Genomic DNA, 15,871 nt, shown 5'->3' on the forward strand with positions numbered 1-15,871 from the left:
TTAAGAAGTACATGGATTATGCTAATCTACATCCTCATTTTATTTATTTATTGGTAAACCACTTCAGCCCCATTGGGACAGCAAGAATGCAGTATATTAATCATCTTGATTTATATCTAATTGTGGCAAACCCTACTATATATGCAAGTATCCTCACAACGCAGTGCTTATAATATGCACAGTAATATATATATATATATATATATATATATATATAAATGCACACATACATATACAGTATTTTGTATATGTGTATGCAAAATATTTCTTTTAGCACTTTATTTCACCCAAGGACACTGTTGTACCACACATAAAAACATGTTCCTCTTCTACGGCTAGCCCTGAGATCTACGGGCCGCTGGAAGCAGTCAAACTCTCTCCTTTGATCTATTACTGGGACAGAGAACCGTTTGGATGACATACCGCTTTCCACGCGACACCCTCCCAGCACATCATTTATGAGACCACAGACCACCTACTCTCTCTTGCTGTGTGTGTGTGTGTGTGTGTGTGTGTGTGTGTGTGTGTGTGTGTGGCTGCGTGTCTGCGTGTGTGTTTGTCTGTGTGTGTGTTGCCACTGGAATTCTGCTTTTCAAAATTGTGTCCGTTGAAAAGAAAAAGAAAGCACATCCAGAGATCTATGCTCCACAGAACCCATCATAGAGGTTTTCATTGATGTGTGGAAAAGGTAGGGGAAAATGCTTCCCATGGAATTGATAACCTAAATAATGCAGTTGGGATTCCTTTAGCATATATGTATGCAATGCATTTTCTTTGCTAAAGGGCAATATTAGCATGCTACTTAAGCCTGAAACAGTTTGGTCTGTAGTGGCCTGTTAATTGTGTCATCATAATTCATTGGTGTCATTGATAGAAACATATGCCCTTGTTGTTGGCCCAGTTTTTCTAAGTGCAGAATATATTATTGCCACCTTGTCCACATGATTATTTAGTTATTACATTCACAAAAGCACTACAGTTTGACCTATAGGTTATCATGGACCATTAAAACTTGTATAATAAATTAAAGATATTTGCATTCTTAAATGGAGTCTGGTGATAGACACTGACTGACTGATATACTACGTGGGGAGCTTCAACAGTGCCGAGGGTAAACATGGTAATTACGTACTTTGCAAGTTAGCAAAGTAATTTCTAACTAACAGCAATTTTGCCAAATTGATTCATTATCAAAGCTAGGCAAGGCAATTTATTTGAGAAGCATTTGTTGTCATATTTTCACGACAGCAATCAATAAATCAAATGCTCTGTCAGATGAAATACAAAAAAGGTGTCAGTGGCTGTCGTCCAATCATTTCAGTTGGTTTGAAGGAAAAGATTGGATGGCCTACTATGCTAGACACAGGGTATACTTTGCCTGTATACCCTCTGCTCATGACCTGGGTCTTCCACAAGGCTAGGCAGACAAATTGCTAAAGATAGAGAGTTAGTCACAGGATCTGGAGGAGTGGATTTGGAAAGAGGCATGAAGTTTTTGATTGGATAGATAGACAAATCTGGTTCGCTCTGGCAGGTTTCTCCAAATGACCTACCCTGGCCCTAAGAGTGTGATTGGTGTGTGAGTGGTTCTTAATGTTCTTAATCAAATTGTTTGTTTGACTTACGGTAAAGAATTCTGCATTCTGTAGGTAATGTCAGTTGAATGTTTGAGAAATGAGTCAAGTCAAGGTAATTTAAATAGATCTTAAAATAAATTCCAGTTGCAGAAGGCTTCACAGGGCCAGAGCCAAACAAGATCTGATGGCCCCCTCTATCACAGATCTATCAAATGGACAAGTGCAAATAAAATACAAAAATCTCCAACAAACCAGTGAAAAAGAGAACACGAATTTGAGAAAGAACACAAGAGTGCATAAGTGTCTATATGATGTGCTTTTCTGATGGGTGTTAAAGGCCTAGTCAAAGATCTGCTTTGTACATCCCAATGTCATTTTGCCACTGTGTGCATCCAACCAGACATTCCTCGAGCCAAAGAGGATATGACTCTATTTCCTGTCTGTCGAAAAGGGTTTGGAAATAAACAAGGGTGCTTGGCTCATGGTGAACCCCTGGGAGAAACGCTGAACTTCAGAAGCATAACATCATGTCAGCTGATGTTAATGCATCAGCAATTTGCCATAGATTTTCTCTCTCAAATTAATCTGATTTGTTAATGCTCTTTCACAAATTTTCCACAGACGTTATTGGCCAATATGTATTAATATGATTAATGGATATAAGTATATTCTGTCATTCCCATCAAAACCAAGAAACATCCCCAAGCAACACCTGATCTGAGGTGTTTGCAGTTATACAGGAGAAGGAACCAACCAGAGTGAGCACAAAGACACCAGCCACACTAGATGAATGACGTGACACCATATTCTTGTTGCAAAAAATAACTAAGATGGAAATCATGGACACCGTTAATGCGGGTTGACATTGTGCTTTAATTTGCACCTGGTTATTATAAGCTTGATTTAATGTGTGAAAGTTGCTATCAATTTTCCGGAGAGTTATATTAATCATTTATCTTCCTCATTAATCAGCCCTGCCGAAACAAAAAATCTTGTATGTAATATGTCATGTTTTAAAATGCATTTCAGTAGTGTACACACAGTTCAATAGTGACCACACAACTACAGAGTCTCCAATAACAACATGAATTTTCACATTAATCAACCTCACGAGTGTTACGCGGCATCCCTACCGCACTCTTTATTACCCGGGTAAACAGCCCCGCCCGTAACCTAATGTCTGCCCCTAGGTGGTGCATCGAACTTGGGGTATCTTGCTAAACTTTCCGTGGGTGAGTGCAGTCTTACCTATCTAGGGGGTTATGTGCGAGGTACTCACGGCAGGTCCACAGCCACCATACGCAAACAGCTCTCTCTCAGTGACACGTCACACTGGCACCTCTTCTCCAGGTGACCACCCCTGGCTTTGAATCCGGTCGTTTAGTTTCCCTGTGTATTTACAAACAAACGTTCTCTTCTAGAAGTTTCTTGACAGAAAGTTGTGCCCTTGGAGTTCGGTCGAACAAATTCGGACTCTCACCTGCAGAACCTCCAGAGACCTTCTACCCAGAGTCTCACTTCCTGAGACTCACCTGCCGCCTCAGCTGTTGTCAATTACAGCTAATGAGCACCTCAACACCGCCCCCTCTGTGTGATATAAGTACTGACCCTAACCCGAAGCACTCTAAAGCTAACCCTATTCCTAAGATCGTAACAACGAGGTAGAAAAAAACATGATAGTCTAGACAAATAATTCGCCTAAGAACATGATATGGTATGCTAGCCCACGGTGCATGAAGGATTGGGGTCACAAAAAGGCCCAATTTATTTGAGTTAGTCAGTTCATTTTATGTGGCACCCACATTGATCTATTCACCGTATTTGTTAAGGTATGGACATCTATGAGTCGTCCAAATATATGAATCTGATCCGCCATTTTTAGAAACAAAAACATTGTATATTTACTAGATTATTAGCCCGGCTTTAACACCTGTGTGTGTGATTTTGAAGCTTATTTTCTGAAGATGTTGGTACCTTTAGTATCCATGCACAAGGTTGTAATTAAGTAGGTCTATGTTTCCAAGACACACCTTCCATGTATTCATTGTTGTATATAGCTGGTATGGTTCATTTTACATTCATATTTGTGTAACCATGTATCCAAAGTTTAAGCATGTGTGGTCAGGTAGTTTGTTGCAGGGATCTGCTTATGGTTAGCAGGTCCCTAATCATTCAGATAGTGCCGTCTTCAAGAGATGACACAGCATTTTATCTGATGTGGGCATCATCTATACACCAGTTCCATGTACTTTAGAACATCACATGGGGCTGGGCGCAAGACTTAATGTTTTGTCAACCGTGCACTTCAGTGCCTAGAAAGTACCAGACGAAGCATAGTCGCGCTCAATTTGATGCAACATCTGCAAGATGTTTCTGTGCCAATAATAACTGCTCATTTGCTTTGGTTATTGCACCATACAGTGGATAAACAAGACAGGAGAACACAGGTGGCTGTAGCTGCAGCCCTATATATGTTGAATTGCGTGCAAAAAACGACTACATTCTATAAAGTTGAAAAGATACAGATACATAAAGAGGGGCTGTCAGGAAGCCTGATACCAGAGTAGTTTCAACTGGTTTACAAGGTGCTAGTGGAAGAAAACCTTCTTTAGTTTAATTTCCATAGGATAGCTAATGGATACTATGTCATGATATCTGCATTGTTGTGCTGTATTGCTGTGCGTTAGCATGTGTTCTCCTTTTGTTGATTTACGTTCCGTCTGTGAAACACTTTTTAAGAAGTAGTTTAACAAAATGAACTATATAAAAAGCTCTTATCATGAGACGGACATCCGGAACTTGTTCTGATCAGAGTGCAGGATGTTTCTTCACTAACACATCACTCATACCCCTCACTTATAGTCTCTTAGCACCCACCATGCCTATTTATCCTTCCTGAAGAGAGTGTGTTTCATCCTTCCTGTGAAAAGACTTGTATGCTTTTGCAAGCGCCCTAATTGAAGTTTAGATATCGCAGTTCCCTCGGACTGCATGTTCATTTCCGAGCACTCTGTGGGTGTGAAGGTGTGTCTGCTGGCAGATGGCTAGAATGAAAATAGAAGTGCTCTTTCAATTAAAGCATTACAAAGATGTTTCAATTGAGTCATTGCCAGTAATATACAGATTTATTGATCCCAGATGGGAAAGGCATGTGCCCAAGCAGAAAGTACAGGATATAAATATACAGATATATGCATACATACACAATGAATGCACATATATTACTTTACAAAGATGTTTAATTTGAGTCATTGGCAGTAATCTAGAGACTATAGTGAGACGTTGGTATACCCTTGAGTGAGTTTGAGTTAGACTGAGTAAAGCTGAGAAAATATATATGGACATAAAGTTTTTTTATATTAGAAATAATAGGTGTATCATTTCAGGTGTATGTCCAATGGTATGGGAATATTGTGCAGCATATCATACACTTCCTCTGTGTTTCTGAAGGTCCGGATGTATGTCTATGTTTGGCGTAGTGGTCCATTTTTTTTCGCGTCAATCACTATGTCTCTCACACACCAATTTCCGAAGCTTCTGTCTCAGAGCTGCAGGGATTTTCTACAACAGCCATTCCGATTCCGAGTGGAGTACCCCTTAGACACCCAATGTCCTCTTCGCACAACTTCATCCAAGTCTTTAAGACTAAAATGATGTGCGTAGCTTCTTAAATTAATAGGATGGTTCTGCAACATATTCCTGCCATACATTTGAATGGCACGTTTTGTTGAGAATAACCCAGTTAAAGGTGTCCTTGGGAATACATTATTTTTACACACTTGACCTTACACGACTAAATATATAATTGCATCCTCCAAAGCGCTCTCTCTCTCTCTCAAAATAATTACATGGCATGTCTCCTTTCTGTCTTATGAGTTTGTACTGTATGATGCTAAGTTTAGTGAGTAAATATTGAAACTACCCCCCCCCCCCCATCTGATATTTTTTCCCACGTCATACATTTCATGAAAGGTCAAACTTTTGTGTTCCTCATCGCAGGGACAAATAGATCAATAATATCTACAAAAAAACGGTTAATCTGCCATTTTCCTAATCTTAAACAGCTAAAAAAGATGAGTTGAATGCAACCTCATTGCTCAAGTACATCTGATTGTTTAACTGGGCTGGATTTAGGACTTTTGGGAGATTACCTGCTAATTATGTTTGGGGAGCTGAAAATGTGTGTTTACTTTGGGATGAAGGCAACGCCATTTTCTACTGGATACTTAAACCAATCAAGTGTTCAGGTCAAGCACGCTTTTGAGACATTTACACATCAAGGAGTATCTCGGTGGAAGGACCAGACAAATTACCACTCTAACACATCTTGCTCTAAATTGAGCGTTCCCTTCTTCATGTAAATCCCCAGTGGATTCCTGCAAAGTAACTCATGGAAGGACGGGGGACCTTACAGGGCGACATGCTTCACCGGCCGCATAGCAGGTGCAGTCTCGGTTGAGGGTCAGTGCAGTCCAACGAGAGGTCACTATTGACCCTACCAACCACGGGGCCGGAGCCCGCTCCCCTTACTCTCCACAGCCAATTTAGCGCTCAGCGGCTGCCACAGTTCCTGACACACAGCGCCGTTCGTTGCACTCATTATTGTCCAACTGAGACTTTTTTATTTATTTCTTTACGGCACAGAGGGGGAGCGTAGAGACACGGAGCGCGGCACTTCTTTTATTCCAATCAGAGCACAGCGAAAGGCGAACAATAGAGCTGCTTGTCTGTCTTCGCGGCTGGAATTGTTTCAGAGCTTTTATGTCTGATGAACAAGGACATGATTAGAGCACGGATTTAACAAAATGTGTACACGTTACTTTTCTTGGTCTCTTAATGAGTGATTAAATATGAGGAGGCAGGTTAGTTAGTAAGTGATAATAAGCCAGTGCACTCATGTTTGTTATTGTGTTCCCAATCAATGCAATATAATAGGACAGGGTTTTATTTTCTATGACCCTATGTCTCTCTCTGGCCCTCTAGTCATTGCGGACTAGAGACAGTGTGTCGATCTGCTTTCGGATATACCTCTCTTAACATATTACTACCACCCAAGACTCTACTCTGTCACATCCTTTTTTCACCTGGATCTCCTCCTCATCTCTCTTCTCATCTTTCCGTTGGGTGGATTACCTCTGTTCCGTAAAGTGATGCATTTCCTCTCGCCCCCCCCCCCCCCCCCCCCCCCCCTCCCCCCCCCCTGCCCCTGCCCACCCCCTCTACCCCACAATAGCTTTACTCAGCGAGAGAAAAAAGTCTATCTTTTCCACCGTTGATCCTCCATGAGCCGATGGCTTCTAATGAAAGGCCGGGTAGTCGTGAGACTGGCTGTGTGTTTTCTTCTCTGCTCTGATACGTTTTGCCCCCGGGCTATATGGAGTTGCTCAACGGCCCGTTCCAGCCCTGAATGGTAGCCTTGAATAAAGGCAGGTTTGAAACATTAAGATAAGAGAGGGAGGAATCACAACATTGGTTGCTGTGCGATAACGCTGATAATACCCCTTAAAGCTGTTTTGTGCTGTATGCAGAACACGTTATTGCTCTTTGTAAATTCTGGTGGGCTAATCTCGGTATCAGGGCAACTTATTGACATCAATATGTGGACGGCCTGATATCGTCACTTAATCGAGCATTCACACTGGTCTTCAGTGTTTTGTGTCCAAATTGCATTATACACCTCAATAAGCAGTTTAAAAACATTAACTTGTATGTGTGTACAAATTTGACTTGGCTTTAGGTCTTCAAAGAATGCTGACATATACTGGATTTGTTGGTAGATAAATGTTCCCTCATTCCACAATATATTTAAGAATTAATAGAACAAAAGATTTGCTTGGCGACATTATTATACACTTCTGAATCAAATTCATTAGCATTGTGTTAATGAGCATTACAATAGTTTTGTGAATCTTAAAAACTCAACTGATGATTGAAAATGCCAGGGCTAGTTGGCATTTGTCAAGTTAAGAGTTTGAGGGGAATCCGTTTAGCCGGAATTAATTAATACCTAATCCCCCTTAATTGTAACCGCGTCCCACAATCAAGATGATTCCCTTCCAAGTGTGGTGTTTGCTTATTTTAATTAATGATGGGTTGTTAGAGAAGAGGCTTACAAGCAGCTAATTACAGACTTGACCAGAATGCATGCAACACAACATCAATTTAGAGGAAAGGTCCACAGAACGACAAATATTTCTTAAAATCGTAATATTTGTAGTGATTATTTTTTTCTTTCCATGTCCAATTTCATACAGCCTGGACAACATGGCTGGTAAAATACACAGCCTGCATGAATCATAAAAAGTGTCCCTTCTGGCCATGTACATTTTTGGTCACATATTTCTGAGTAAAAGTGGTTGTGAATTTGCATTTCTAAAGCAACATAATAATTTAAGGAAACATAGGTGAGGACTGGATTGTCAAACTGACTTGATATTGTGTTTTTATTTTTATCACCTGAACTTGAGCAACCCATAACTTTGGGGCTGACAATCAATATACTGCATTTAGCTTAATCTCTTTTTCCCTCTGTAAAGTGCAGGTGCTAAAATGCTAATCCTAATCCTGTAGCCCCATTAATAACACTATTTACCATAATCGTTCTCAGTGGGGCATGCCATGCACTACTTTGCAGGTTACTAAAACTGCGCATGCAACGTTTTCTTTATCCCAACTTTTAACTACCACAGTGTAACAGCAAGCAGAGCAGGATTCTTTATCATAAATATATCACAGGAAATGTAGGCCACTCTGGTGTCTGTAAAAGGGTTCCCTGATGTGTGAGATGTGGAAGAGGTATATTAATATGCAAGATGACAGCATTTGAGATCCAACAAAATGGCCTTTTATGAAACATTCATGAAGTTTGGCTCACATGCTGAAATACAAAATGATGAGCAAACATACGCACACACACTGTTTAATTGAAATGGGTATTGTAATGTGTTACATTAAATGCTATCTTAGTTCTTCCACTAGAAGTTCATACATTACATTTTATGTGTACTTATACTAAACAATGGATGTTTAGACGATACTCAGTAAAAATATAACCTTAAATGTAATCATTTGTTACACAGCTTTAGAATATGTTTATTATTCCTAACAATCTAGAAGTTGACTGCGTGTCTAGCGTTCATCACTTCCAAAGGAGCCGTCTGATTTCTTCAATCCCCAAGCCAATGTCTTTGTGAAAGTTTGTATGGTCAGGCCAAAGCAGGTACCAAATGGAGCAAATTCAATAAATGCTCCCCAGCAATGCATGCTAATGAGAATGAGGGCTTTCTAATTGCCTACATGTCCGCTTCAAAGAAACAAACGCTCTTGTTTTTTTCTCCCTTGGCTCTTCTAGATGTTAACGAATGCGAGAGAAACCCCTGCAAAAATGGGGGTATTTGCACTGACCTGGTGGCCAACTACTCCTGTGAATGTCCGGGGGAATACATGGGAAGGAACTGCCAATACAGTAAGTACTATGGTTTCTCCTTTTAACTTGCTAAAACAGCATATTTTCCTGGTACTCTTCAAAGGGTAAGGCCAGCGTGGCACATGGAACCCTTTCAAACCAATCTTGAATGTGTGCATCAAGAGTGATCAATAATGAATGTTGTGTTATGAACCAAACATTGCATGCATTAAAGACACTTGGAGTGGAGATTAACCTTCCACATTCTATGTGTTGTTCTCTGAACAAACCACCCTTAAGTTGGGGTTTCCATTGAACTCGATCACACCACTCCTTTGTTCTCCTTTCCAAGTATCTGTTTCGCAATCCTCTGAATCAACACTGCTTGAAGTTGTGGTGAAAAGCCCCACCCAATGGATCACAAAGAAAAGAGCAAGGCAGGGGATGGGTCGGGCGGACGGGATGGTTGAGGCACAATATTGCTTCTGTGATCCTTCAATGCTCAGTTTAAGTTCTTCATTTCATGTCTTAATAAGCTACAGGATATCTAGTCCCACATGTAGCACTGTTGGCAGTTGAACGGCCTCGTACCCTGGAAACCCAATCACAGGGAGTAAACACTGAACTGTGCAGACGTCACAGCCAGTGTGTTAGCTAACCCTCGTCCTTTTCCAAACCCCGGCTTAAAGTAAGAGATGGGCTTGTTCATTGTCACTTATTTTACAAGTGGTTTTCATTTTATGAGACAGTAAAACTCAATAGGTTTTATTTTGTTTATTATGCGGTGCTGAAATTGGGTTTTCTCCGCCAAGTAATATGTCAGGATTATGATAGAGATGGAATGCAGCCCTGAACCCGCTAAACCCAATATATATTGGGGTTGCTTGCCTTTTTGTTTATTTTATTTGTTTGGTTAATTGTAACATTTTGCCACGATTCCTATTTCCAATTTTCATCATGGGAATTTTATCTCAATGCCACATTATGATCGGTGTGTGTGTGTGTGTGTGTGTGTGTGTGTGTGTGTGTGTGTGTGTGTGTGTGCGTGTGTGTGTGTGTGCGTGTGTGTGTGTGTGCGTGTGTGTGTAATTAATTCAGCAAGGCTCTGCGAGACGGTTGGGATTTTAGTTGTAGGGCTTCTGGGAGATGGATTCAGCTGTCAGAGCCCAGCAGTGTCAGTGTTAGTGATGTGTGTTGTCGCAGGGCTGATGTATGCACGGGGACCAGCAGGCCAGGGCTTGGAGGGTTGCCCCCCCAGCTGCCCTGACAGACTACATCTAGCACAGGTTTCAATAAAAGCGGCAAGGTGAGGACAGCCACAGCTGTGTAAGAGTTGTGTCTGTTCAACGAAATACATCAACTATCTGGCAAAGATAACCTGGCTACATGATGAATGAGAACGAAGAAGGTGATCTACTGAGGCAGGTTGAGGCACTGCCATTTAAACCGTTTCTCCGGATATTTCCTCAAAATTTATCAACTAGCTCTTGGAGAACATACTACATTACTTTTACTACTTTTGTGATACATTGCACTAGCTGTCAGATGAAGAAGTAGGCGGAGATGGTGGCATACTTCCTGCAGGACTCAAATACAGAGACTTCAGGTTTTCAGAGATGGTGTAGCCTTCCAATGGACAGGACAAGATGTCCGACTTTCAGGCGAGGCGCTTTGCAACCCTGTGTTCTGGTTGAGAGAGCTGTTTGTTTCAGGTGCTATTCAGGTAGTTTAGTTTCGCTTTCAGTTGGTGGAGTGACCAGACACAGGAAAAACTGTGTCTGGTCTAATAAAATCTAAATTGGCAGTAGAATGCCCTGACCAAGGGGAAGCATTTAGCTGCTGAAGACAGTCTGTGGACAGAGTCTGGTACATGCCTTGGTTGACTTGTTCCAGGTTGTATCCAGAAGAGCCAAAATGTGACAAATTCCTCAGAGTCAAGGTGAGAAAGCAGGAAACCAGGATAAATCTAACATTGAGACCACATTGAGATATGTGATAATAATAATAATTATAATAAAAGCGTCTGAAAGGTTTGTGCAACTGATTATGTTTCAGGAGTCAACAGCAGTATGGATGTCATTATGTTGGGTGAAGGTTGTCTCTGTGTTCTGAAACCTGGAATGAAACTTTCATTCAAGGTCATGGTTGGAGGTGTATTAGGGAGGCGGGTATTCCTTCTGAAGAAAGATGAGTTTTATCAAAACAAACTTAACTCTTCCCCAATTCATGCTGGACATTTCCACAGACTTATCAGGAACACTGTTACAGCAAAATGACATGTGCAACGGACATCCATGCCACGGATTGCCCGCAAGAAAGTGTGTAAATTATAATCAACTAAAGCTTTTACAATGGCTTCACATTTAACGTTGCCCGGGTGGTCTATTTCTTTCTCTCCACGCACGGCTCAAACAGGAACAAACTCCGAAGAAAAGTTAGGTCTGTCTAAAAATGATTAAAATAAATACTTCATTGTACCAGAGGCAATGAAACACAGCAGAGCGACCTCGTGGGTGTTTTAACACTGCACATTCAAAGAAATCCATCAAATCAATGTGCATCCTGCAGTAAAAATGCCCTAGTTAATTAATTCACTGCTAATAAAGCCGACACTTTCAAGCCCTGCATAACCAACGTCATTATCACCTCGCAAAACACGCTGATCCTCCAGGTGGAAGAACACTGGCAACGTACGTCACCACAAGCTACAAACCGGAGTCCGTCTAGCGGGTAAAAGAAACGCTACTCGCCCTGCCTGCGAGAGGTATCCCATCCATGCCCCGTGTATTTCGACCTTTAGGGTCAAAATACCCCATACCTTTATTTCGACAACTTCCAGAAAAGACGAGAGCTAAGCTAAACCAAGGCAGTGTGGGTAGGTAATACAGATGCTAGATTGTTTGAATGCTGATAATAATATAGTGGTATGCAAACAGCTTTTAGTCAGCTGAAACACACACATCTTGCTTGCTTCCAGAGACATGACGAACCCTGCAGGAAGGTTCTCAGACATTACTCATTGTCTCGCTGGATCCCCGTTGGCTCCGGCCCCACTGCTCCAGCAGCTGGATATTACGTGCTAGGATTGTTTTCATTGTTCCAGTCTTCTGTGGGCTCAAAGTTGTTTTGCCTCTCAGTGCTGCCACATTCTCTCTCTCTCTGAAGCTTACTCTCTCTCTCTCTCTCTCTGAAGCTCACTCTCTCTCTCACTCTTTTTCTGACTCTCTCTCTCACTCTTTTTCTGACTCTCTCTCTCTCACACTCTTTTTCTGACTCTCTCTCTCTCTCTCTCTCTCTCTCTCTCTCTCTGATTTTCTGCTTGACATGTACTGTATAGAATGCCCTTTAGCAATAATAATAGTAATAGTAATATGTGAGCAGTTTTACAAAAATAATAAGCAGTAAGGAAATACCATACACAAACATTTCACACAAGCATTTCATCCACAGTAGAATAGCCCAAAAGCGTGCTTTTGATTTGCAATGGTGGCAATTTTGCGCTAGTTGGCCTGTGCAACCTAAGAGTGAAAAAGTTTTGGTGGTTTTGTTTGAGATAAATGCCTTAACATACCCATGAAGGAGTCTGCTTTTCTTACGTAACAAATTCCTTAACACAGAGGCTACGAAAACATTCTATCCTTAGAAGAACAGTCTGATGTCTACATCTTAAAAAAAATGGGAGATGTGAACTTTCAACCTCCAGCTATATTTTTAGTAATCAAAACATAGTATACATCATTGTCCATGTTCTGATTCCTCTATCGGATGATAAGGTTGAAAATATCAACACCCTGATGGCACATCAAATTACTAATGCCATTATCAAATGATTGTAATTTAATTTTCAACCAACAATATAGTGTATTACTAACCTACAGCAGTTCAGACACTTTTATGTCTGCATGAGTATAAGAGTGCAATTAATGTTATAGGATATACCCCGAAACTGGAGACCTCCGAAACAGTGGAGTTCCTCCTTTGCAGCAACATGTCCAACAAACAGCAAAACAAACAAAACTCCTGGCTGCTTGTGATCCTTGACTGACTCCCTGTTTAGTTGATCTTCCTGAATCTGTTTGAACATTCGGCGAGTCCAACTGTACTCATAGCCTCAGGTTCTATTTTCCAACGTAGAGAGTAGAGATGCATAAGTTAGGACAGCCCTTCTTTCTTTCTGTTTTGTGGGGCTGCAAGAGTTAAAGGCAACTGGACAGGCTCATACTGGGATTCAGGTGAACAAAGCAAAATGTTCCCACTTTAACATCAACATATCAGTTCATCAGACTCTGTTGGGTCTGAAATGAAAAGATGAGGCATTCGCTCCTCCATAGACATTTAATTATTTGATGCTGTATCCTCAAACTACTCAAACACATGGTTAGTATTTTTCAAGTCTGTTCTTTCTTTTTCATCGCACACTTTTTTTATTGTTAACAAATTCCTGTGCTTGCACTAAAAAAAATACAGAGACCATGTGTGTGTGGTTACAGATGTCAAGTCGCTTAGTGCTGTGGAACTATTAGAATCGTAAAGAGAGTTAGAGGTAAGGAAGTAATACCAGAACATCTCACTCTGTGTTTAGTTTCAAGGAAGAGATATTTGTATGATAAAAAACACAGCTGTATGAAGCTTAACTATGGAGAAAATAAAGTTGCAGGACAAAAACATTTAATTTACAATCGTGGACTGATTGTAAAGAAAAGTGCCAACTAATGGCAATTAATGTGTTGTGCAATGTCCTTTTGACCTTTCTAATATCAGAAATACGCAATGTCTGATAGGTGCATTCCACAACAGAGGCTTTTATTGACCACAGCTGCTGCTTTTTCTTGAAGGCTGAGCATTACATTCAGATGCAGTAAGCAAATGTATTCCAGTCCTTTGGGGATTCCCTGAAATATTAAATTTTTTGATTAATCATCATATTTTAGCTTATCTATCTAATTATCATTTGGAGATAAAAAAATAAGGAATTAAATTCAATGAATAGCTTCAGAAGTGAACAGACGGACCTCACAAGATGTGTGAGTTGTTGAGGAAGGGTGTGTGCTTATCTAAATGAGGACATGAAGATAATGAAAAGATATAATCAAGGCCTGGGTCTTCTACAGGTTCACCCTATGGTGTCATAAACACAATCAAATGTTTATATCCTTTTTTGATTGGGTTTTATTTTACATCTTATGGTGTTCCCATGCTTTATTGAAAGCCTATTGAATTAAAAGAATACACTGGGCTGCTATAATGTAGATTGTTACAACAACTTAATTTATATTATATATGTGGTACGCAGCTACTTTTCCATTTTAATAGGTTATCATCGCTACATCAAAATCACAGTTTATAATTCTGTTTCATTGCTATCTGTTGTATAATCTGTTTTTTGGGGTAATGTTTAATACTTAACCAAAAGTAGCTATGTGATTGCAGTCGCGTAGGGAATGTGTCGCGGCAATGTGAAACAAACATTCTGAAAAAGTAATTTCAACGCCATTATCCATAGCCCCTGGTAGTTGCTATTCATTTATGTTAATCACTTTTCTATAAATGTGGTCTTCCGTTTTTGGTTTTGACCAATTGCGAAAAATGAAAACTTAACAATAAGAAACAAAAAAAACTACTAACATTGCAACTGTGGCCATTTATGAAAGCATACAAATGTCCTTTTTAATTTACAACACTATACAAACATTGCACAGGTAGAAATCATTTGAAAAATACCTCTGACAGTTGAATGGCAATGGCCATATAATCACATGCTTAGACAATTCCTTTTTCATATATATACATATGTATTTATTTTTTTGTGTGAGTGCCGCATAAAGGAAATCAATAAAAACGGTTGATCTCAAAAGATTCACTAGGATAACACTGGGAGGTTTAGTAAGCTTTAGTTTGACACAGCTATGATAAAGCCTACGACAAAAGGCAGGTATTCCATGGAGTACGCAGGAACCGTGATAAACCTGAAAAAATAAGAACAATCTTTGATGGGGGTGACCCCGGTTCTATTTTCTGACAAATGAAAATAATCAACCTTTAATTTCCTTCATCTGAAGCCTGTTTATGCTCAATGAATGCCCTATTCAGGATTGGAACATATCTCTGAAGAATGAAAACAATCCTATTTTAAAAGACATGCTACAGTGTATTAGGATGTTGCCTCTCTTAACAACTCTTGTTGAATATAAAATACAGATGTTGCCTCTCTTCAAAGCTCTTGTTGACGATATAAAACCACAGCTTGAGGAGGAGGTAAAAATAAACGCTGAAAATTTTGTTCTTGCTCATTACTCCTCGGTGCTTGTATATCAAATAATTCAAATGGGGTTTTAAGCAACAAGGGCTAGCTTCTAATTGCTGTAAGTCATTGACATGAGCTGAACTACCGAGCAGGTTATGACACTACTGGAGCCTAAGGTTAGCCCCAGTGGGAAAGATGACATGGAGCTTTACCGCACAAGTTATTCAGAGCAAAGTAGCCATGAACAGCTTTTAATGGTGGCTCACTGTGGATGGCAGAGCGCCACGGTCATTAGAGACCTGCACTCAAGCCCAGTTTATTGTTTATGATCAGGGTTTTCTCAGCACACCTGTGCCTCCTATTAGAATGGCGGCCCGCAGGATGCACTATTTCATGACTATGGCAGGGAAAATAATCAAATTTGCATGCATAACACATGTCCCTCTAATGGAATACAGCCTTGTGCTGGAGGAATCTTAACAGAACACAGCATCTTTGATCGTAAACCAGCTGTGGGCCAAATGAGCAACGTGAAGAATCACCAAGCATGTCCTACCCTTTCCTAGCCTCAATGGAATCCCCATTTATTTTGAGTTTGATCTGATTTTAATTCATTAATTCTTCTTGTGAAATATCATAACAGAA

The 15,871-nt window shown here is 40.3% G+C and overlaps 1 protein-coding gene across 2 annotated transcripts in view; it reads left to right on the plus strand.

The window, feature by feature from the left end:
- Positions 1–15,871, plus strand: part of LOC307084694 (EGF-like repeat and discoidin I-like domain-containing protein 3) — a 75,448-nt gene that overhangs the window by 29,166 nt on the left and 30,411 nt on the right. For both annotated transcript variants that reach the window (XM_079749166.1, XM_079749167.1), the window contains exon 4: positions 8,929–9,042. In XM_079749166.1, coding sequence (XP_079605292.1) covers positions 8,929–9,042 — 114 coding nt within the window. The remainder of the gene's footprint in view (positions 1–8,928; positions 9,043–15,871) is intronic.

Source organism: Pollachius pollachius (assembly GCF_949987615.1).
Source record: "Pollachius pollachius genome assembly, chromosome: 1".
Classification (NCBI taxonomy): domain Eukaryota; kingdom Metazoa; phylum Chordata; class Actinopteri; order Gadiformes; family Gadidae; genus Pollachius; species Pollachius pollachius.